Source organism: Emys orbicularis, chromosome 1 (assembly GCF_028017835.1).
Source record: "Emys orbicularis isolate rEmyOrb1 chromosome 1, rEmyOrb1.hap1, whole genome shotgun sequence".
In the NCBI taxonomy this organism is placed as follows: domain Eukaryota; kingdom Metazoa; phylum Chordata; order Testudines; family Emydidae; genus Emys; species Emys orbicularis.
The window spans coordinates 112228962-112252190 of NC_088683.1; the positions used below are offsets into that span (position 1 = coordinate 112228962).

At 43.1% G+C, this 23229-nt stretch overlaps 1 protein-coding gene across 4 annotated transcripts in view; it reads right to left on the reverse strand.

The window, feature by feature from the left end:
* Positions 1-244: 244 nt before the first annotated feature.
* Positions 245-23229, reverse strand: part of BICD1 (BICD cargo adaptor 1) — a 310321-nt gene continuing 287336 nt past the window's right edge. For 2 of the 4 annotated variants that reach the window (XM_065411827.1, XM_065411819.1), the window contains exons 9-10: positions 11155-11230; positions 245-335 (exon numbers count right to left, since the gene is read on the reverse strand). In XM_065411827.1, the coding sequence (XP_065267899.1) occupies positions 245-335; positions 11155-11230 (167 nt within the window). Of the gene's footprint in view, positions 336-11154; positions 11241-23229 lie in introns of all 4 variants that reach the window. The other 2 variants (XM_065411854.1, XM_065411836.1) reach the window with 2 other exon arrangements.

Below are 23229 nucleotides of genomic sequence, written 5' to 3' on the forward strand. Positions count from 1 at the left end.
TGTGATAGCAAAGTTTGAATATAATTAGAGGAACCATAAAAAGTCTTGACAGGCAGGGCTCTGTGCTTTGTGTTCTTCTTCTCAACCAACACTCGGTTGCCAAAACATTGGATATGAATCCAGAGTTGTCAACGCAGCAACAAGGCAGGATTGTCTACTGGATCCTTGGGAGCAACTTATACCTTTGTTGTGTGTGCTCCACTCATTTGTTTGTTTGTTTTTTCTCTTATGTTGCATCTGAAGATTAGGGATAAGGAGGAGGCTTGGAGAGACAGTTGAGCGGGGCACATTGAGAGCTGGAATGTGGCTGCTCTTCTGGAAGGGCTTCATTAGGACTGAAAATTAAAAGAGGAGAAAAAGTGCTTAAAACGCATGGCCAAATCTTTACACGAACATAAACAAAACAGGCACAGATTTTCAAAGGGGATGAAACCCAGCTTGCAAATTTGCACCCTCCATTTAATTCAGGCAGTGATCTGCATATGTAACATCCCTAATGTTCACATACAAAATGGCCCTTGCACATGTAAATCAGATGCTGAAGATGTCCTGCTGTCCAATTAGCGCCACACTGGCACAGATATAGCAGTTTCTAGTAATATCCTGGATAAACCTTATTGAATTAAATTAAATCTTATTGAATTAAGTTTAAGTATCTTTGGTGCCCATTGTATTAAAATTGCAAAGTTTATACATGATTGTGGGGTTGTATGTGACTTCTCTAGTGGGGAGACATGGCCAGTATAAACCTTGGGAAGTGTTATGACTATATTAAACAATATGCCAGACAAACATAAGAACGGCCATACTGGGTCAGACTAATGGTCCATCTAGCCACAAAGTTAAGTGGGGTTCCTAGGAAATACCTGTATGGAGGTGAATGCAAATTACCACCTCCAATTATGCAAAGACCCAAACTTCTGAAGCTTTCCCCTAAGGAGGGGACCCATGCTCTGGCTGATTATCTATTCACAGTTTCTGCACAGTGAAGACCCAAACTGTATGAAGGAGTGCTTATTCTGAGCCAATGAGGTTATGGACTTGTAACCACAGAAAACCGCCTGTTGGGGTTTGAAGAACTGACACCTACCAGAGCCCTTTTTGAGTTGGGGTGATCTCTGGTAAACTTTTTACACACATGCTACTTTCATTTATTGTTTTAATATGTTTTTTCTGTAAAGCTTTTACCTTCAGAAAAAATGTGCTTGCTTAGAAAAAGCTGTGTGGTACTTTATAACCAGGGATCCTAAAAATCTGTTTGCGGCAGAAAAACACGGAATTTGTGTTTTTACAGAGACTCTAATTTTTACATTTTGTGAAAAAAAACAAACATATATTAACTATTAGCTAGATTTTACTAAAAGTACCAGTGTCACTTATTCAGTGTGTGCAATCTCCCCATCTTGTGGTTGATTTTTGAATGCGCTTTAAATTTACATAGCTGAACATACTCCAATAAACTGCTTCTGGCATATACTGGTTACTCAACGATGGGTAGGGTTTGTGTTTTAATGCATCTCAAATTTCACTTCAGCCTGTGAGTAATTAAAGTTAGGACAAGATACTGAAAACTTTAAAAATCACCCCTAAAGACTGTGTCACTATGAGTTTGGTAAGGACAAATTTCATATTAATGGTTCTGTACTTGTATGCAGCAAGGCTGTAGATTACAAATTGCAATTCTATTAATTTTATTTTATTGTAATGATTGATGGCACCGGTAGGCTTCAAACTTGCTTAAAATTTGTAAATCTATCAATAGAACATTGTGTTCAGCTGATTCCTATATATATTGTGGCTATAGGGTGACCAGACAGCATGTGTGAAAAATTGGGACGGGGGCGGGGGGTAATAGGAGCCTATATAAGAAAAAGACCCAAAAATCAGGACTGTCCCTATAAAATCAGGACATCTGGTCACCCTATGTGGCTAGGAAAACAAAAATTCAGCATTTCATTTTAATCATGGAAAACCACAGATTTTAATTTTTTTTTTAATTGGAGAATTTTGTTTTTTTTTTATCGTGGAAAACTAGGATCCCTGCTTATAATTGGGTAATTACACTGTTTATAGTATCTGAGGAGAAAAGCAAAGCAGGCCTGCTTAGGCATTCTGACTCTACCAAACAGAGTAAATCATCTGGGGACACGGAATCCTGAGAGTGGGTGCCCCTGGTGGACCATAGAGGGGAAGACAGGTGATGTTGCCCTGAATTGTGACACACAACTTCTGTTTACATGCTTAGATGAGGAATGTTGTGAGGGGAAATGAATGCATGGGCAAAATGGTGGGATCAAATTTAAACAGCAATTCACAAGTGCCATTTGATTTGCACACTAGGGATTTTATATGTTCATATGATGATCCATACTAAACTGAGGGTGCCAGTTCAGAAGCAAGGTTTCATCCGCTTTGAATACAATGTACCAACTAGTGCATTTGTTCAAATCCACTGAAACCTGATCAGCACCACTAATAAGTACCCTCTAATGCAGGGGTTCTCAAACTTCATTGCACCGGGACCCCCTTCTGACAACAAAAATTACTACACGACCCCAGGAGGGGGGGACCAAACCCTGACCCTGCCCGAGCCCCACCACCTCGGGTGGGGGCGCCAAAGCCCAAGGGATTCAGCCCCAGGCAGGGGGCCTGTAACCTGAGTCCCGCCACCCACGGCTGAAACCCTTGGGCTTTGGCTCCGGCCCCGGGCTTCTGCTTTGGCCCCGGACAGTGGGGTTTGGGCTTCGGCTTCAGCCCCTGGGCCCCAGCAAGTCTAAGCCAGCCCTGGTGACCCCTTTAAAATGGGGTTGCGACCCACTTTGGGGTCCCGACCCACAGTTTAAGAACCCCTGCTTTAATGCTTTAATGAAACATCCCCAAGATTTCCGGTAATGCTTTGTTTGGTTTCTAACCAACTTTGGTTTGTCGCTTAAGACAGGTTTCATTGCCTATTGTTTTAAATACTAGTCTAGAAACAATATTCACCCAGGGTAAACTTCACCCCTTACAGCATCTCATTTGGCCAGGCTGTCTTTGCAGGGGTGAATTGCACTGCCAGAAAGCTTTTACATCTGAGGCCTGCTTGAGTTACAGTCCTTAATTTTTCAAGTAAAGCATCAGGCATATCAAGCTTCAGATACAGTATGTGAATAAAATCAACCCATAAACACCTGCCGTTTTTCAGGCTGTCTGGGAAATTTCTTTTTTTTTTTTTTGACTCAGTATGTATTATAGCAGGGGTAGGCAACCTATGGCATGCAAGCTGATTTTCAGTGGCACTCACAGTGCCTGGGTCCTGGCCACCGGTCCGGGGGGCTCTGCATTTTAATTTAATTTTAAATGAAGCATCTTAAACATTTTAAAAACCTTACTTTACATACAACAATAGTTTAGTTATATACTATAGACTTAGAGAAAGAGACCTTCTAAAAACGTTAAAATGTATTACTGGCACGCAAAACCTTAAATTAGAGCGAATAAATGAAGACTCGGCACACCACTTCTGAAAGGTTGCTGACCCCTGTATTATAGTCTGTCTGGCAAGCACAGCGAAGCACAAGTGCCCTTGAAACTGCACTGTCTGACGTATATATTATCCTTTCAGGACAGAATTTTGGTGCATTGCAGATAGTGGCTGAGGGACTGCAATTAGTCTGCTGTTGGGAATGGATCAATTGGAAATGCCAAAGGTATTTATAGCATGTTGAAAAGGCGTAAATATGCACATAAAGGATTTAATTAGGGAAACCGGAAAAAAAAGAAGAAGTACTGGTAGTTCCATTTGTTCAAAGGCAAAAAAGAATGTGGTACGTCATCACCACTGTGATTTTATTATGGCAGGCCACAGTTTTCAAATTTGGGAAGCCTAAGAGAGTTTGGTGCCTCACTCCCATTGGAATTCAATTGGGCACCTAACTCCCCTTTAGACTCCTCTGAAAATCCCTATCTAGCATGCCTAAAGTTAGGCTCTTAATTCCACGTTTAGGCCTTTAAACAGAAGACGCCTGATTATGGAATGAAACCTGCAAGGTGCTGGGTACCTTCAACCCCCACAGGCTTCAGTCACCGTTGAGGGTGTCCAGCACCTCGAAGAATGAGGTTCTCTAGGAGGGACTCACCAGGGGAAGCAGGGTTCAGCACTTTTGAAATCAATCCACTTCTCTTTGGGGGCTCTATCCTGCAATGGGCCAAGCACTGATCCAGCCAAACACGTAAGCACATGAGTAGACCCACTAGCTGGGTCAGTGCCAGAATGCTCAGGACCTTGTAAGATTGAGCCTCCTAACATATGGAGTTCGAAACTTAACTCTAGGAACCTTGGCTTGTATATTTTGGCTCAAATATTTTCTTCGTTGGATTTGTTTTACATTGAAAAAATTCAATGTAATTTACTATGATGGTACTTTCCTTTGTATTGTGGTTAGTGTGATGCAACAACATGTAAATACAGAGCTGGCATTAAGGGAGGGGTTTGAATTAGCTCTTTGTCTATTCTGGTCATCCCCAATAAAGGGAGTGTGTGTGTGTGTGTGTGTGGGGGAGACACAGAAAAGGGTGACATTTAGGGTGAAATTCATCCATTTACTGAGAGCAGCACAAGGCCTCTGAACCTCTTAAGTCTTCAAAATAGGGCTTAAGTGGGACTTAACTCAGGCACAGATCTTGTTTTCCCCCTCAGTGAAGGAGTGAAATTCACCCTTAAAGTAGCAGGTGATAAGGATTTCCTACGAGGTGGCCCCATAATCCTAGAAAGGTCCCATTTTTTCTAGGATTCTTGTGATTGGTTGATAATGGTAGTGGAACAGAAAGACTCATGCAAATGAATGGACTATAAAGTGGATAGAAAGCTGGCTAGATCATCGGGCTCAATGGGTAGTGATCAATGGCTCCATGTCTAGTTGGCAGCCGGTATCAAGCGGAGTGCCCCAAGGGTCAGTCCTAGGGCTGGTTTTGTTCAATATCTTCATTAATGATCTGGAGGATGGCGTGGACTGCACCCTCAGCAAGTTTGCAGATGACACTAAACTGGGAGGAGTGGTAGATACGCTGGAGGGTAGGGATAGGATACAGAGGGACCTAGTAAAATTAGAGGATTGAGCCAAAAGAAATCTGATGAGGTTCAACAAGGACAAGTGCAGAGTCCTGCACTTAGGACGGAAGAATCCCAGGCACTGCTGCAGACTAGGGACCGAATGGCTAGGTAGCAGTTCTGCAGAAAAGGACCTAGGGGTTACAGTGGACAAGAAGCTGGATATGAATCAACAGTGTGCCCTTATTGCCAAGAAGGCTAATGGCATTTTGGGCTGTATAAGAAGGGGCATTGCCAGCAGATCGAGGTACGTGATCATTCCCCTCTATTCGACATTGGTGAGGCCTCATCTGTCCAGTTTTGGGCCCCACACTACAAGAAGGATGTGGAAAAATTGGAAAGAGTCCAGTGGAGGGCAACAAAAATGATTAGGGGGCTGGAGCACATGACTTATGAGGAGAGCCTGAGGGAACTGGGATTGTTTAGTCTGCAGAAGAGAAGAATGAGGAGGGATTTGATAGCTGCTTTCAATTTACATGAAAGGGGGTTCCAAACAAGATGGATCTAGACTGTTCTCAGTGGTAGCAGATGACAGAACAAGGAGTAATGGTCTGAAGTTGCAGTGGGGGAGGTTTAGGTTGGATATTAGGAAAAACGTTTTCACTAGGAGGGTGGTGAAGCACTGGAATGGGTTACCTAGGGAGATGGTGGAATCTCCTTCCTTAGAGGTTTTCAAGGTCTGGCTTGACAAAGCCCTGGCTGGGATGATTTAGTTGGGGATTGGTCCTGCTTTGAGCAGGGGGTTGGACTAGATGACCTCCTGAGGTCCCTTCTAACCCTGATTTTCTACGATTCTATGAAGAAAGAATCCGTATCCACTGATGGTTCTGGTAGAGAAAAAGCATAGCTGGAAGAGGGGATAAACTTCTGTCCAAGGTAACATCCCTTGGTGGAGTCACAATCTTCCTCATTAGGGAAAGTCCTGATGATGGGGGAAGAGCAAAGATATTCTCCAGTGTGATATAGGTCTCTGACCTTCTTGGAGTGCAAGGGGTCTGATGCACTCATACCAAAGGGGTCAGAAGAGGCAGACTTTGGGCTTGTCTACACTTGAAACACTACAATGGTACAGCTGCAGCACTGAAGTGTAGACACTCACTACAGTGATGGGAGGGATTCTCCCATCAACATAGGTAATCCACCTCTCCAAGAGGCGATAGCGAGGTCGACAGAAGAATTCTTCTCTTGACCTAGTGCTGTCTGCTTAACTACGTTTAGAAACATTTGGTCAATTTATTTTGTTGTTTTATGTTTACAGTTTTGCTTGCCTCTGCATATTTCAGCTAGAACCTGATTTGGAAACACTATAAGAGATTATTTTCTTGCTGTGTTTCCAACTAAACCAAAGACAGGGTACCTTGGATAGCTTGAAAATTTGCATGATAATCCATCTGAATTTCTAGGCCCCAAAAGGTCTGGATAAGCAGTCACATTTTTAGATGTTTATCAAATTGTTGGTTTTCTTCTTCAAGTGCTGGTCCCTATGTGTAATCCACTGTGGATATGCATGAATTCCATGCAGTGGTGCCAGAATTGGGGGGAGTGAGAGGGAGCACCAGGGCCATCCCACTTTTTGAAATGCCCTTGCTCTCCTCATGCCTCCAGTCAAGGAGATACAGGGTGGAGTGGGCTGACTGCCTTTCCTGTTCCTTCCTAGCCATACCCATGAGGCGCAGAAACTTCAGGTTAGAAAACACCTCACGGAGAAGGTCATGAGGCCACAAATGGACCCAGGTCGGGGGACCCCCCTGTACACCCCACCTGCATCTATATGGAATGCACCTCCCACCACGAAGTCTGACTGCTACAGGGGAGTCTGTATCCACAGACCCCCATCAGGGTCTCATCAGGAAGGCAGAGAACACTCACACAAACATAAAAGTAGGTCCCTTTCTAAGTCAGTTATAAAATCATCTAAAACAATTGTGCATAAGTCGAGCAAACCTACTCTGTCTACCTCTAAGGATTGTGGAAACTCAGGAGTGTGGAGTTTTCACACCCCTAAATGACATAGTGGGTACAACTTAACTTCTGAGTGCAGACCTGGCCTTTGTATTGCTATCACCACCGGTGGAGGTATCTCCGATCGCACCTAAACAGATGGATCCTGAGATTTTGACTTGGATGGTACTGGTGGAATTGGTGCTGCCAAAACAGGTCCAGTATCAAAGAAGCCCTGGCTTTATGGGCTTTAGAGTCCTGCCCTGGGACTTAGTACATCCTAAATCCTTAGAGGTGGACAGAGTAGGTTCGCTCGACTTATGCAAGGGCATTTCAAAAAGTGGGATGGCCCTGGTGCTCCCTCTCACTCCCCCCAATTCTGGCACCACTGCATGGAATTCATGCATATCCACAGTGGATTACACATAGGGACCAGCACTTGAAGAAGAAAACCAATTTGGTAAACATCTAAAAATGTGACTGCTTATCCTGACCTTTTTGGGCCTAGAAATTCAGATGGATTGTCATGCAAATTTTCAAGCTATCCAAGGTACCCTGTCTTTGGTTTAGTTGGAAACACAGCAAGAAAATAATCTCTTATAGTGTTTCCAAATCAGGTTCTAGCTGAAATATGCAGAGGCAAGCAAAACTGTAAACATAAAACAACAAAATAAATTGACCAAATGTTTCTAAACCTTAAAGTTTCAGGTTCAATTCAGTTTGAATCTTCTCTTAAATTTATCATAGGAAGTTCACCAGAAGCTATTTACAAAAGATATTTGTAAATTAGAATTACACTGGAATGAAAACACATCTGTGGGGATGTGTAATTACAGTGTGAATTTCAGAGTATGTCCAGGATAAAGTAAAACCCTATATAGGTGCCATTTAAGTAAAAGAGCTTGTGCAGCCCCATTTGAGTAAAGAGCTCATGCCACACTTCGTATTTGTGTTATGGTGAGGAACGTAAACTATTTTGAACATGACTAGACTTGACATATCGTGGGATGCAGAAAACGTTCATGTGAATGTCAGTCATAACAAGACACTCTGTAGTTCCAGGTTAGAGGCCTAGGGAGGTCACATTCCTGCAGGCATGGTAGGAGGGATTTGTAAAAGCATGCACACATCTCTCTGTTACAACTGAATAGGCAATTTGCTCTTCCCTCAAATACCTTCAGTTTTTATTCCAGATCCCAATTATGGTACTCGAAGCAGTAAAAATTCATGCCATCATGCTGTTGTGCTGATAATGGAGCTGTTGCTGTGTTTTCTCACTGTGCAGGACACAGTCCAGGATATGCAGCTATGTGGCCTAGGCATGCCTGATATATTTATGAATATTTATGATTGGCATTACACCCAACAGCACATGTATATTCTTATCAAGAAGAGCATCAAACTGCTGATGAAACTGATAATCTTTTCAAAGCCAACAGATAGGCTGGATATAGGTCTACTTATTTCTTGTGGGATGACTAGTCTGGATTTCTGAAAATTATTAACTACACAACTCTAATTTCCCCTGTACCCTGGTTTTGAGTTAGGTGGACACTGCAAGAAAATCTTCTCACGCAAAGTTTCCAAATCTGGTTCTAGCTGAAGTATCCAGAGGAAAGCAAATATGTAAACAAATGAACAAAATAAATTACTGATCTTTCTAATTGGGGAGAGATCTAATCCATGTTTACACGGTCTGGATACCTCAGCACTTTACAAGTGTCCTTATTTTCCCCTCTCCCATAACATGTGGAGGGGATCACCAAAGCCTATGGAAACCCCTTCACTGACATAGCACAGGACTGGGGCTTTGCACACCACGAGGAGGAGGGGCACGTAAACAGCCACATGAAGTGACATCTACCCACTCTACATTCATAGGAGTTTACTCACGTAAATTAATGCTGACCCTGTTGTCACTAGCTTATGAAGTATCCCTCCTCTGCAAGCTGATCTTCCCTCAAGGAAGAGATCAGGGCAGCCAGTGAGAACTACATGAGAGCAGAGGTCCTGAGACAGGGTGCGGAAGAAAGGTGGCAGGAGGGAAATCAAGGATGGGCTTTGCATGGATGCTTTGGGCCTCTCTGTGGATTCTTCAAGATTGTGATCATTTATAGTTTAAAAGGACTAACTCCCTGTTCTCTGCACTGGAAAGTGCAAGGAGCAAAATGGGACAATTCAGAGGACCCCGGGACTTTCCATTGGACTTGCCTCTCTCCACACTTTTGTTTGCAGTACAGATAATATACCCAAGTGAATTTGCAATAGTAGCAAACGTGGTGTGGTTCTTCCGTTCTGGCAGAATCAGATCTGCAAGGTCTGACTAACTAGATTAGATTCAATTTAGTTTAGGCTAAATATAAAACACAACTGGGAAGACTGTCTGTTCTACGAGATGCATTGCTGTTTGTTCACCGGGCACAGGGCCGGCTCCAGGCACCAGCTTAACAAGCAGGTGCTTGGGGCGGCCAAGGGAGAGGGGCGGCACCTGCGGCAATTCGGGGCTGGCAGGTCCCTCACTCCCTCTAGGAGCGAAGGACCTGCCGCTGAACTGCCGCCGCCGATCGCGGCTTTTTTTTTTTTTTCAATTGCCGCCACCGATCGCGATCGCGGCTTTTTTTTTTTTTTTTTTTTTTGCTTGGGGCAGCAGAAATCCTGGAGCCGGCCCTGACCGGGCATATAAACACACTGGCGATATGACAGATACATTTCACAGCTGGCATCGCTGCACTTCGTGCTTGCAGAAGAACTGATGAGCAGTTCTGTGCTAAGTGATATTAGATCATTTGGAGCATGTCATTTCCCTGATAGGAATTGGAGAGCCTTGCAAAGTTCTGTTCACTCAATTAGCAGGGGCAAATTGGGTTGTTTTTTGTTTTCTGAGGTGCAGACAGGAAAGCAGAGACACAAAGAGTTTAAGGGACTTTCCCAAGGTCATAGAAGGAGTCACAGTGACATAGCAGGGATTAGAATTCCCTGGCTTCTAGTCTATTGGTCATATCTCACCTGTTCTCTAACCTGATTAAAGGGAACTTCTATATGTACTGTAATGAAGTTCATCTTTGGAGGGTGGGTAAATAAATAAATAAATAAATAAATAAGAGGTTTTATTATAAGTTAGGGGCAGATATGAAAAATAACTTCGCATTCTCCAAATGAGCAGGTTAAAACATGGGTGAATATCTTGCACAAAGCATATACTGGAACCTTCACCTATCCCTAAAACAAGTGTACCCTATTTATTTTCTGTAGATTACAATTTATATGGCAAAAAAACTTTTCAAGTACCAACTGCTTTAAGATCACCTTTTTGTTACATTTTTCAGTAGCAGGTCAGTAAAACATAGTTGAAACGTGATTTACGCACTTTAAAAACTCTTGTGTGGAGATGTTTCCTCTTTCAACCCAAATGTTTTGATTAGTTTTTTTAATAATAATACTTAGAACTTATATAGCATTTTTTATCCTAAACATTTCAAAGGTATTTAAATTTCATTATCTCCATTTTACAGATGGGAAAATTGAGACTCACCAAGAGGTGAAGTGACTCGCTCAAGGTCATACACGGAGTCAGTGGCAGAACTAAGCCTGGAGCCCAGGTCTCCAGATTCACAGGTCCCTGTTCTAATCACATGACAACACTGCCTCCCACTGACTAAGAAAAATTAAAGACTAGTTTGTTTTTTAATGTAGAGTCACCTGACACTGTTAATTCTGCTGTCCTTACTCAGGCAAAAGTCTCAAGAATTTCATCCAAAATATATTAATTTTGATGTCACTGGGAAATTGTCTGGGCTAAGGAGTGCAAGACTGAGTAAATTATTTCCCTCATTTTTGATATATGTACAAGTAACGGCTTCCCTAATACACATGGGGGGGGGGGGGAATCTCCTATGCTGTAACTACAGAAAGTATCAGAGTAACTCAAATCAATACTTTGCTTAAAAAGCAAGCAAGCCTGCCCCATCCCCTCCCTCCCTCCCTCCTACACACACACACACACACACACAGAGTTTGGAACTTTATAAACAGGAAAGGCTATTTATATAGGAAAGGCAAGAGTAGATGCAGACTCGCTATGGCATGCAGCTATATGCAAAGAGCAAAGAGTTAGCTAAAGTTACCTGACAGTCTGGCAGTCTGGCCCCCTGGCTAGTTGTGAGCCGCGTAGTGGTATGGAGGCAGCAGGCTGCTGATAATCTACAAGAAACTGATAAATTAGACATATATACAAAGAGATGACAAAGCAAGGGGTTAGTAACAGTAGTAAACAGACTATGCAGCTGATGGAGAGATTTAGTGAGGAATGTATGTTCAGTTCTTGTTAGCTAAGTAACAGTTTCTTTCACAAATACTAATGGAAACATTTGAGCTTATTTTTCCCCCCCAATGGCAAGATATTATTAGATGGGAGTTTTAGACCAACCATATTTAATGAGCACGTACTGATGGACCTTTTGCAATATGGGCCTGATGGTAGTCTTTTCACTGACTTCAGTGGGGTCTGAATCAGGCCATATTAACCATTATTTTATCATAGGGTATGAATGCAACTGGCTTGCTTACTAGTAATATAAAATGTCAATAACAGCTACTTTAAAATTCTCAAGATATCTTATGCCTATTATAAAAAAAAATCCCCTGTGAAGTTGCAGAGTAAAAAAAAAAAATCCTGTGGCAGTTCCAGCTGCCATCAAAACATAGTTCTTTCAAAAAGATTTAAATCAGACATTACAACCTGCAAGTAGTGGCAGTGAGATTGTGTGTGTGAAATAAATGTAGAGCCACTGTAATTCTTGTGACTGTGTTTATAGGAATGAGGAAACAGGTTTTAAATCCATTAACAACGTTCTCTGTTTACTTGATTTAAAAACCAAATAAAACAACAACAAAACAAAACCTGAACTGCTAGCCTCTTACCAACTTCCAAGTCTGAGCAAACCCCACCACTGCACAACAACATAAGAAACTAACACAGTCTGACTCTTTATAATGGAACTAGTCCAAACATTCTGTGGCCTGTGTTATACACATAGTCAGACTGATGATCGTCATGGTCTTTTCTGGCCTTAAAATCTGTGAGTGAAACCCTGACTCCGTTGAAATAAATGGAGTTTTGTCATTGACTTCAGTGGGGTCTGTGCATTGTTGCCTGCTGTGAATATTGCATCTTGATTCTCTAGATCCCAGCTTTTGATTCTCTACGTTTCTTTCTCTAAAGCAACTGTTCAGGAAACGGGAAGTTATTCTAACATGAATTTTAAAAACAAAAATGACTAGACATCATAGTCAATCAGAATCTTTTTTAGGAATCATGAAACTTTTCTTCTTTTTCTCACTGGCTGTCACTCAAAGCACAAAACTCCTTTTGAAGGAGGTACAAATAATGTAACAGTCTCTGCTCTGGTGTAGAGGAAGATTGTTCCCTTGGAATTCAATTCTGCTATCTCAATCAGTTGGAAGAAGTTGTTGGTACTATATATACAAAGACTTCCCACATGCAGCTGACACTGTTGGTACTGTTCTTCTTTCACACAGGGCAGGGTACTTGCCTGAAAATACTGGGGGTTATTCTAGTACCACAGTCACCTCTTCTCATACAAATCCATTTATCAGTCATCATATAGGAATCTGTCTCCTAAGGTGATCTGTGCTGCCCTCTAGTGGTCTAAGTGGGTGTGGACAAATCACATTTGGTGCCTATCTTCTCACCTCAGTAAACATCATAGATGTTGGACCCTGAGCTTGACCTTTGGCAGGAACAGAAGGAAAGAGTGTAAGGAATTATTATTCAACACATCTAAAGGTGTCATGTGACTTAAGCTGACAGAGCTGTTCTTTTGTTGCAGTTTGCAGAGTAGTCTATTTGAAGTGCTGGTCTTAGACCCAGAGCTGTCTTCTCTTGGTAAATCAACGTATAGCTTGGTTAGGGGGTGTCTTATGCAGCAAGATGGCTGTTCTACTGGTGAAAAACATTTTTACATTGGATGATGCCTGAATGGCTATCAGTGTGTAGTCTCTCTAGCTCCCAGGACTGATGAAATATTAGTTAAGCCATAAAATGCAGGCACTGCTTATTGCTGGTGCAGTAAAGATTTTTACTTTATGATAAGTCTCCTAAAAACAGCATCAATGAACTGATTAATGCAAGAGTCAGACTGGTTTATTCCTAAAGTCTCTGTTGCCAGGAAAGCCAAATGCAGTGTTGATTTCAACCACTACAGGGACAGAATGACTATTTTGCATGAGAATCCCCCAATCCAACTCATACTGAAGTCAGTGGGGGTACTCCCATTGACATCAGTATAAAGGCCTGCACTTGTGATAGGCAATATATGAAAGGTTCAGCATGGTTCAGAATAGCATTCTTTGAAACTCTAAGGGCACAACTCCCATCACTACTCGGCCTCGTCAGCCCTACAGCTTCTCATCATTCTAGCAACTCTCCTTCACTGTTGGACTGGCCAGAGCTAGTTTCTTCTTTCAAATCTAATGCCCAGTGGTAGCTATGGGCCAAATTTAGTCCTGGTGGAACAGCTTTAAATTCTGTTAATTCAATTAAGTTTCACCCACTTACATCAGGACTGACACTGGCCTTATAGATACTGTTGAACCGAGAAACTTTGTGAAAAATGTGGGAATGTTGGTAATATTTTTATGATGCCTGTGTGTGCCTCAGTTTCCCTCGGGGGCTTTGCATAGCTATGCATTGAGGGTGAAGGGAAGGGATAAGGTGGTGACTCAGCAGCCTGGTTGGAAACCAGAGTCATTAACAAACTGAATAAAAGTCTACACATGTGAATGGAGGATCCAGAGAGACAGTGGAAACCCCAGTGGCCAGTGACCCACACACTTAGTGACCAAAGACCAAAAGGAAGGAGACCTCCCCACCCCACACACCTCCCTGCAAGGAAGCAGAGCAAAGGCCCCAAGCAGTAGAACAAAGGGGAAAGTTGCTAGGTGGCTGTGATAAAAGCTGTGCTCACAGAGATCCAGCATGCACCCCGCCCCCTGGAACCAAAGACAAAGGGACTGAGACAGGGCCAAAGTGGATTCTACAGCAGCTCAGCTGGGTAGAGCCCTCACATTGGCTAGACTGAACTCTGTCTTAATCTTTGCTTCTCTACACCAGTGGTTCCCAAACTTGGTTAGTAGCTTGTTCAGGGTAAGCCCCTGGCGGGCTGCGAGACGCTTTGTTTACCTGAGCATCCGCAGGTACGGCCGCTCGCAGCTCCCAGTGGCCGCAGTTCACCGTTCCCGGCCAATGGGAGCTGCAGTAAGCGGTGCGGGCCGGGCCACTGCTTCCCGCAGCTCGTATTGGCCGTGAACGGCAAACTGCGGCCACTGGGAGCTGCGAGCGGCTGGACCTGCAGACGCTCAGGTAAACAAAGCGTCTCGCGGCCTGCCAGAGGCTTATCCTGAACAAGCCGTGAACCAAGTTTGGGAACCCCTGCTCTACACTAACCTCAGGACTTTCACATTCTGAATGCTAGGTAACTAATAGATTATCTTGCTTTGAAAAGAGTGCTTGGCGTTGCTGAAAACACTAACTGGGAGCACTGCGTCCTGAAGGAATAAAGAACAAGCCTCCCATAGGAGCCCAGCTCTGGCTAAGCGCCACACCTAGTGTCACAGGTGTGTTCAGCCTTTTGGACCGTAAAATAGGTGAATCCAATCAACATTATCATGTGTGGCTGTGTTTTTAATGTCTGAGAAATGGGCATACATTTTTGCTGCTGTCAGCAATGTCCTCAGTGAAAATTTTACATGCGACTATAGAATCAGCATAATGGAACTCCCTTTGTACATTCTGTCATTGGATATACGAAACAAGCTGTTTATATAAAGAGTGACTTGGTATTATCAAGGAACAAGAATAGCAAGGGATCCAAGACCAAGAAAAGCATCAAGAAGAGCATGAGCGGTGCTGCAAATAAGTGACTGGTGTATTGTATACACCTTTTGCTGTCTTCTGATTATAGTAACTCAAAATTCATGAAATGTTTCTATAAAATCTCACGGGTAAAAATTAAGAGCCAAACACTAAATATAAAAAATATTTTAAAGGGACTATTCACATTAGGAAAGCCAAATGTGTGAATAAAGATTTGCAGGATCAATCCCTGAAAAGAAGAAAATGAATTTCTTATTGCAAAATGTGAAGTTGACGTTTTGGTGTTTTATGTAAAACTCACCCTGGAGACGGAAGGATCCCTTCATTTTGCAGAACTTGCAAAAAAGTCTCGCTTCCTAAGCTCAGATTTTCATAGTACCCACCCCCCTACTGTCATGCCACTCAATGTCAATTGCACTTGCTGCATAAATCTTGCAAGAACTTGATAATGTGTTCTGCTGAGACGTGCTATTGTCAGTTTACCTGAAAACAGGAGCAGTCTCTGTTTACCTGAGAATGAATTATTCTCTTTCCTGGGATTTCAAAAACAACGACTAAGTTGATTTAATGTAACCCCTGGCTAACAGAATGAATCAAGAGTAGTGAGCAAGCAAACCTTTTCTTAAAAACAACCCCCCCTTTCTTCTGATCACTGCAACCTAGCTGTTCAATAGGCAGAAATGCAGTGTATTACTCTGCAAAATCTACTGAAACAATTTGTTCCCTCTACTCTAAGTTTCTGATTTGGGTAAATACTTCATTTCCAAAGTCAAAGGCCAGTGTGATATGTCAAGAAGAACAGCAGCTTGGAAGAGAGAACACTCACCTTGCTGATATGAGACAAACTCCCGAGACATTCTGAAACTCTAAGCTGAAAAGGTGGGAGAAATCTTAACAGCCTTTAAGATGAGAAAAATATTTTTTCATCTCTGTTATAGGTAATATTTCCATTCTTTGTAACACAAGGTTTGGGACAGCTTAGTGCTGCTTTTGTCTCGGTATGTGACAATTTAAGTTTATTTCCTACCATCAGTTAAATTTGTGATTTTTCTCTTGATTTCCTAACTTATGCCAAAGAAACACTGCTTTTATTAAAACGAATTGGAATTTGATGTGGTGATTTCAATTGGGATGATTGCTGTTGGCTACCTCAGAGAGAAGGCAGCATGAGAGAAGTAACAGTTAAAAGATGAGAAGAGCCTACTCACTCATAGAATCATAGAATATCAGGGTTGGAAGAGACCTCAGGAGGTCATCTAGTTCAACCCCCTGCTCAAAGCAAGACCAACCCCAACTAAATCATCCCAGACAGGGCTTTGTCAAGCTGGGCCTTAAAAACCTCTAAGGATGGAGATTCCACCACCTCCCTAGGTAACCCATTCCAGTGCTCATACACTCATAGACTTTAAGGTCAGAAGGAACCATCATGAACTTCTACTCTGACCTCCTGCACAACGTAGGCCACAGAATCTCACCCACCCACTCCTGTAACAAACCCCTGACCTATGTCTGAGCTACTGAAGTCCTCAACTTGTGGTTTAAAGACTTCAAGGTGCAGAGAATCCTCCAGCAAGTGACCCGTGTCCCATGTTGCAGAGGAACGCGAAAAAACCCCAGGGCCTCTGCCAATCTGCCCTGGAGGAAAATTCCTTCCCGACCCCAAATATGGTGATCAGCTAACCCCTGAGCATGTAGGCAAGACACACCAGCCAGACACCCAGGAAAGAATTCTCTGTAGTAACTCAGATCCCACCCTCTTTAGTGTCCCATCACAGGCCACTGGGCATATTTGCCGCTAATAGTCAAAGATCAATTAATTGCCAAAATTAGGCTATCCCATCATACCATCCCTTCCATAAACTTATCAAGCTTAGTCTTGAAGCCAGATATGTCTTTTGCCTCCACTGCTTCACCACCCTCCTAGTGAAATAGTTTTTCCTAATATCCAATATAAACCTCCCCCACTGCAACTTGAGACCATTTGCTCCTTGTTCTGTCATTTGCCACCACTGAGAACAGACTAGCTCCATACTCTCTGGAACCCCTCTTCAGGTAGTTGAAGGCTGCTATCAAATCCCCCCTCACTCTTCTTTTCTGCAGACTAAATAAGCCCAGTTCCCTCAGCCTCTCCTCATAAGTCATGTGCCCCAGCCCCATAATCATTTGCGTTGCCCTTTGCTGGACTCTCTCCAATTTGTCCATATCCTTTCTGTAGTGTGGGGCCCAAAACTGGACACAGTACTCCAGATGTGGCCTCACGAGTGCCGAATAGAGGGGAATAATCACTTCTGTCAATCTGCTGGTAACGGTCCCCAAACAATGCTCTAAGGAAACCAGCCAATATGGTCACAGAGGAGAGCACAATAGTTGATGGGTGCCAGACCTTATTACAAACATATTAACAAACAGATGCATGGGCCAGGGCTTGCTGATCAGTAATTTAGTGGAAGCAGTGACTGTGGTACAGTAGAAGCACACCAGTGTGTATAGTATTTCTTCCGGGTACAAGGCTGATAAGCACTAGATAGCACCAAATCTACTATTTGATTTAGTGCAGTAAGGTTGACTTACTGTGATATTGTGTGGCAAGTCTTGCAATGATCCTTCATTAACATTGTGTCAATGCTGGAGTTACACTTATGTTAAATCTCTTATCTGCAGAAAATCACCCTTCAACAGTTTTTACTTGAGTATCTAGCTGGCTAGATCATCGGGCTCAATGGGTAGTGATCAATGGCTCCATGTCTAGTTGGCAGCTGGTATCAATCGGAGTGCCCCAAGGGTCGGTCCTGGGGCCGGTTTTGTTCAATAGCTTCATTAATGATCTGGAGAATGGCGTGGATTGCACCCTCAGCAAGTTTGCAGATGACACTAAACTGGGTGGAGTGGTAGATACGCTGGAGGGTAGGGATAGCATACAGAGGGACCTAGACAAATTAGAGGACTGGGCCAAAAGAAATCTGATGAGGTTCAACAAGGACAAGTGCAGAGTCCTGCACTTAGGACGGAAGAATCCCATTCACTGTTACAGACTAGGGACCGAGTGGCTAAATAAATAAATATAAATTAATGGAGATATCCTATCTCCTAGAACTGGAAGGGACCTTGAAAGGTCATTGAGTCCAGCCCCCTGCCTTCACTAGCAGGACCAAGTACTGATTTTGCCCCTGATCCCTAGGTGGCCCCCTCAAGGATTGAACTCACAACCCTGGGTTTAGCAGGCCAATGCTCAAACCACTGAGCTATCCGTCCCCCCCTGCTGCTGCTAGGCAGCAGTTCTGCAGAAAAGGACCTAAGGGCTACAGTGGATGAGAAGCTGGATATGAGTCGACAGTGTGCCCTTGTTGCCAAGAAAGCTAACGGCATTTTGGGCTGTATAAGTAGGAGCACTGCCAGCAGATCAAGGGACGTGATCATTCCCCTCTATTCGGCATTGGTGAGGCCTCATCTGGAGTACTGTGTCCAGTTTTGGGCCCCACACTACAAGAAGGATGTGGAAAAATTGGAAAGAGTCCAGCGGAGGGCAACAAAAATGATTAGGGGGCTGGAGCACATGACTTATGAGGAGAGGCTGAGGGAACTGGGATTATTTAGTCTGCAGAAGAGAAGAATGAGAGGGGATTTGATAGCTGCTTTCAACTACCTGAAAGGGGGTTCCAAAGAGGATGGAGCTAGACTGTTCTCAGTGGTAGCAGATGACAGAACAAGGAGTAATGGTCTGAAGTTGCAGTGGGGGAGGTTTAGGTTGGATATTAGGAAAAACTTTTTCACTAGAAGGATGGTGAAGCACTGGAATGGGTTACCTAGGGAGGTGGTGGAATCTCCATCCTTAGAAGTTTTTAAGGTCTGGCTTGACAAAGCCCTGGCTGGGATGATTTAGTTGGGGATTGGTCCTGCTTTGAGCAGGGGGTTGGACTAGATGACCTCCTTAGGTCCCTTCCAACCCTGATATTCTATGATTCTATGATCTAGTTTTCCCCTAGTTCCCTTATATATGATGGAGTTTTTCAACAAAAAATGAATTAATATTTCATAGCTTATTTTTTATCTTCCCAAAGCTGATTTGAAGAAGGGATTAAATTGTTAATAGATGTGAACAGGCTGCTGAACTTCCACATTTAAACATACAGATAATGACATAAGCACATTTATTAAGAGGAGCTAAGATGTCAATGGGATGGCTCAGGGGATTGACAATGGGAGAGGGGACCTTTCACCTGGGGTCTAATGGACTGAGTCTGATGCAGGTTAATAGTAACCAAAAGTAGCTATCATCTGATGGCTGTTTGTGGTCTGTGTAGGAGTTGATTATCTCAGTCCAATTCCTACTGGAAGGATGTCTACCTCACAGCAGCCATCTTTGTTGGCCATTCCAGAGGACAAGAAACTGAACAGGCATGGAAATTAATATACTCTCTCAACCCCACAGGTGCCCCTTCCTGATCAAGATTGAGGCCTGTTGCTAGGGCAGTGTGTGCAAAAGTTTGCATTACTGTTGTGCATACTGCACCTGTTCTTTGGATGGACAGACTCTAGATTCAAGGAATATCAATCTGATGCCTTCACAAGCACTGTACCTAACCTTAAAAAAATCTCAGAAGAAGCCTTTCTATTTACAATGTGCTGAAAGAAAAACTGAAGCAGAAGGTGACCTAAATTCTTCAGTACTTGGCCCTTTCTCTTCTCCCCAGATCCACCGGCTCAGAGATTTTACACACCACAAAACATGGAGGAGCAGCACCTTCTGTATGGGTAGCATTTTATGCCTTCACAGGTAGAAGTTAATGAACCAAGATGATATTACAGTGTACAGATAAATTAACCATATCAGATAAAATAAATGCTCTTCACCCACCAAAAGTTCACCCATATTAGAACCTGAACTTAACTTATTTTTTTCATGCCCCAAGAGGGGAAAAGAAGAAGGGAGAGCTTAGAAAATTAGGACGTGGTCACCATGCTGCTGCCCCCAGTTATTCTTCTTGCAGGGGGGAGCTTGGGGAAATCTAATCCTCTCTCCACTCCCAGGCCACCCACGCCTCTACCTCACACATAGCTTTGTGCCGCCCGTGTGCTGCGTTTTCCTTGGGGAAGAGGCTCATCTGCCTGTTTTGCCCACCCACCCATTGTTTGGCTAGCTGGCTAGGCTGACTGCCTCCACAGTTCGTTGTGTGTGTGTGTGTGGGGGGGGGGCTGGCCAATAGACCTGCTCACTCCTCAATATCCCAGGTGAAGCATCTTTGGGGGATGAGCTCATGACTGTGATTTCGGACCAACATATTGCATCCTATCCCATTGTTCCATTTGTGAGGATTTGTGACTGGCCTTGTGCAGGCTGGGGCTAAGTGAGTGCAGGGGATAGTAGCAGAAAGAATGATTCTAGGGACAGGTGGAAAGGAATATGGGAGTGACAAGACGCATTCCCTTATTCTGCATAACTGAACATCCTGCTTCTGCAGTTCGCCCAGGTCACATTGACCCAGGGATTGCAAAAACTGACCTCTGAATGGGTATTCACATGCCCCTGCACAGCTCCTGGGCATGTCTGGGCCAGCTCTGATCAGATGCTTTTAATTCTCTACTATAGCAAAGGTTTAGAAACACACACAGAACTGATTGGGTTAAGATCAGCAATGCAGGGAAACTTCCAAAGGTGTAAATCTCATCACTCCCCAATGCCTGTTTCAATAAGTGTTTACTGCTGAAGTATGTACAAAAGATGCAGTCTCATAACAAGCATGGAAGGAAAGCATTAGATAAACTAAAGGCTTCTTATCAGCAAGATCTGGTGACTGGTTTATTGGACTGGCTAGAATATGTCATTACTGGGATAAAGAAAAGCATTTAGAAAGATGCCATCTGTATTACTGACTACCACAGAACAATGTGATAAAGCACTGTTAACAATAATAATTTAGTGCTATACTTTGGTTTGGCCATAAAGATATATGGCTTTATGGATCAGTTTGTTTAAATTGCTTCCTGGAATATCTCAGGCTTCCCTGGTTACACTATTACTGATCTCTTTCATCTAAGCAACATTACAACTACAGTTTTTCTCTTCCTCTTAGCATTTAGCCAGGTAATTTCCCAGCGCAATGGAGAATTTTGCAAACACAGAATTTCAGATATTTTAGCCCTGCAATGCATAGAAAACTGTAGGAAATCATGTAGATTTTGCTAAATCCTGACCTCTGCTGAATTTATGCACAAGGGGTGGGGCCATTTCCTCTTTTCTCCCATTATGTAAGAAACAGGCAAGGATGCTTCAACCCACTCAAGAGCACCAGAAGACATGTTCCGGTGGTGGCATGGTTTATAGGTTAGGAGATGCAGCCATCCAGCTAGCAAGCATTATCCTATAAGCAGCAACCGTTATCCAGATGCAACAGTGATAATTGATAAATTAAACAGTAATAAGTCACCAGGACCAGATGGTATTCACCCAAGAGTTCTGAAGGAACTAAAATGTGAAATTGCAGAACTACTAACTGCGGTATGTAACCTATCATTTAATGATGACTGGAGGATAGCTAATGTGACGCCATCTTTTTAAAAAGGCTCCAGAGGCGATCCCAGCAATTACAGGCTGGTAAGCCTAGCTTCAGTATTGGGCAGATTGGTTAAAACTATACTAAAAAACAGAATTATCAGATACATAGATGAATACAATTTGTTGGGGAAAGGGTCAACATGGTTTTCGTAAAGGGAAATCATACCTCACCAATCTAATAGAATTCTTTAAGGGGGTCAACAAGCACATGGACAAGGGGAATCCAGTGGATATAGTTACTTAGATTTTCAGAAAGCCTTTGACAAGGTCCCTCACCAAAGGCCCTTAAGCAAAGTAAGCTGTCATGGGATAAGAGGGAAGGTCCTCTCATGGATCAGTAACTGGTTAAAAGATCAGAAACAAAGGGCAGGAATAAAAGGTCAGTTTTCAGAATAAAGAGAGGTAAATAGTGGTGTCCCCCAGGGGTCTGTACTGGGACCAGTACTGTCCAACATATTCATAAATGATCTGGAAAAAAGGGGCAAAATTTGCAGATGATACAAAACTACTCAAGATAGTTAAGTGCAAAGCAGACTGTGAAGAGTTACAAAGTGATCTCACAAAACTGGGTGACTGGCCAACAAAAAGGCAGATAAAATTAAATGTTGATAAATGCAAAGTAACTCACATTGGAAAACATCATCCCAACTATACATATGAAATGATGGGGTCTAAATTAGGTGTTACCACTCAAGAAAGAAATATTCCGATAGTGGCCAATGCCAGGTGCCCCAGAGGGAATGAACAGAAGAGGTAATCATCAAATGATCCATCCCCTGTTGCCCATTCCCAGCTTCTGGGAAACAGAGGTAGGGACACTATCCCTGCCCATCCTGGCTAATAGCCATTGATGGACCCATCCTCCATGAATTTATCTAGTTCTTTTTTGAACCCTGTTATAGTCTTGACCTTCACAACATCCTCTGGCAAGGAGTTCCACAGGTTGACTGTGTGTTGTGTGAAGAAATATTTCCTTTTGCTTGTTTTAAACCTGCTGCCTATTAGTTTCACTTGATGATTACCTGTTCTGTTCATTCCCTCTGAAGCACCTGGCATTGGTCACTGTCGGAAGACAGGATACTGGGCTAGATGGACCTTTGGTCTGACCCAATAAGGCTGTTCTTATGTTCTTAGTGCTCCTGCTTTGAGCAGAAATGAAATGTGCCCCACTGCTTTGAATCCTGCTCCAGGAAGCTAGATTCCTTTAGCAGATGACTCACTGAGCAGTCACTGCTCCCTCTCTCAGTGTAGGCTGGGGCAGGTTTTGAAACTTAATGTACAGGTAATGTTCAAAGAAAGGGACAGGTTGCATTAGAGTTCTTTATGCAGGGAACAGAAATTTAAGCAATAGGAAAAGTCCGAGGGGAGGCAGCAGAAGTGGCACAGAAGGACCCAATTTTCACCCAAGATTTAGGAATGAAGGTGAGAAGGTGCAGGCCTCTTATTTAGTAAAGAAAGGCTCAGGGGGAAACAAAGATTAAGTAAACCAGAAGTTGGGAGCCAAACCTATCCCAGCTACACAAGCTTAAGGGCCAGATGATTTTATATCAGCTGAAAAATCTAACCCTGAGAATGATCATAATATCAAAGGAAGGCAAAGAGATATGCTAGTGCTGGAGATGCTGATGCTGTCTTATCTGCACTGGCCTCTTGCTATTTTTCTTTTAACAGTGGAAAATTTAAATTCTTTAATTATATTTCCTGCCTTGGGTTGCCTGTGATAGCAGGGGACTGGACTCAATAACCCAGTTG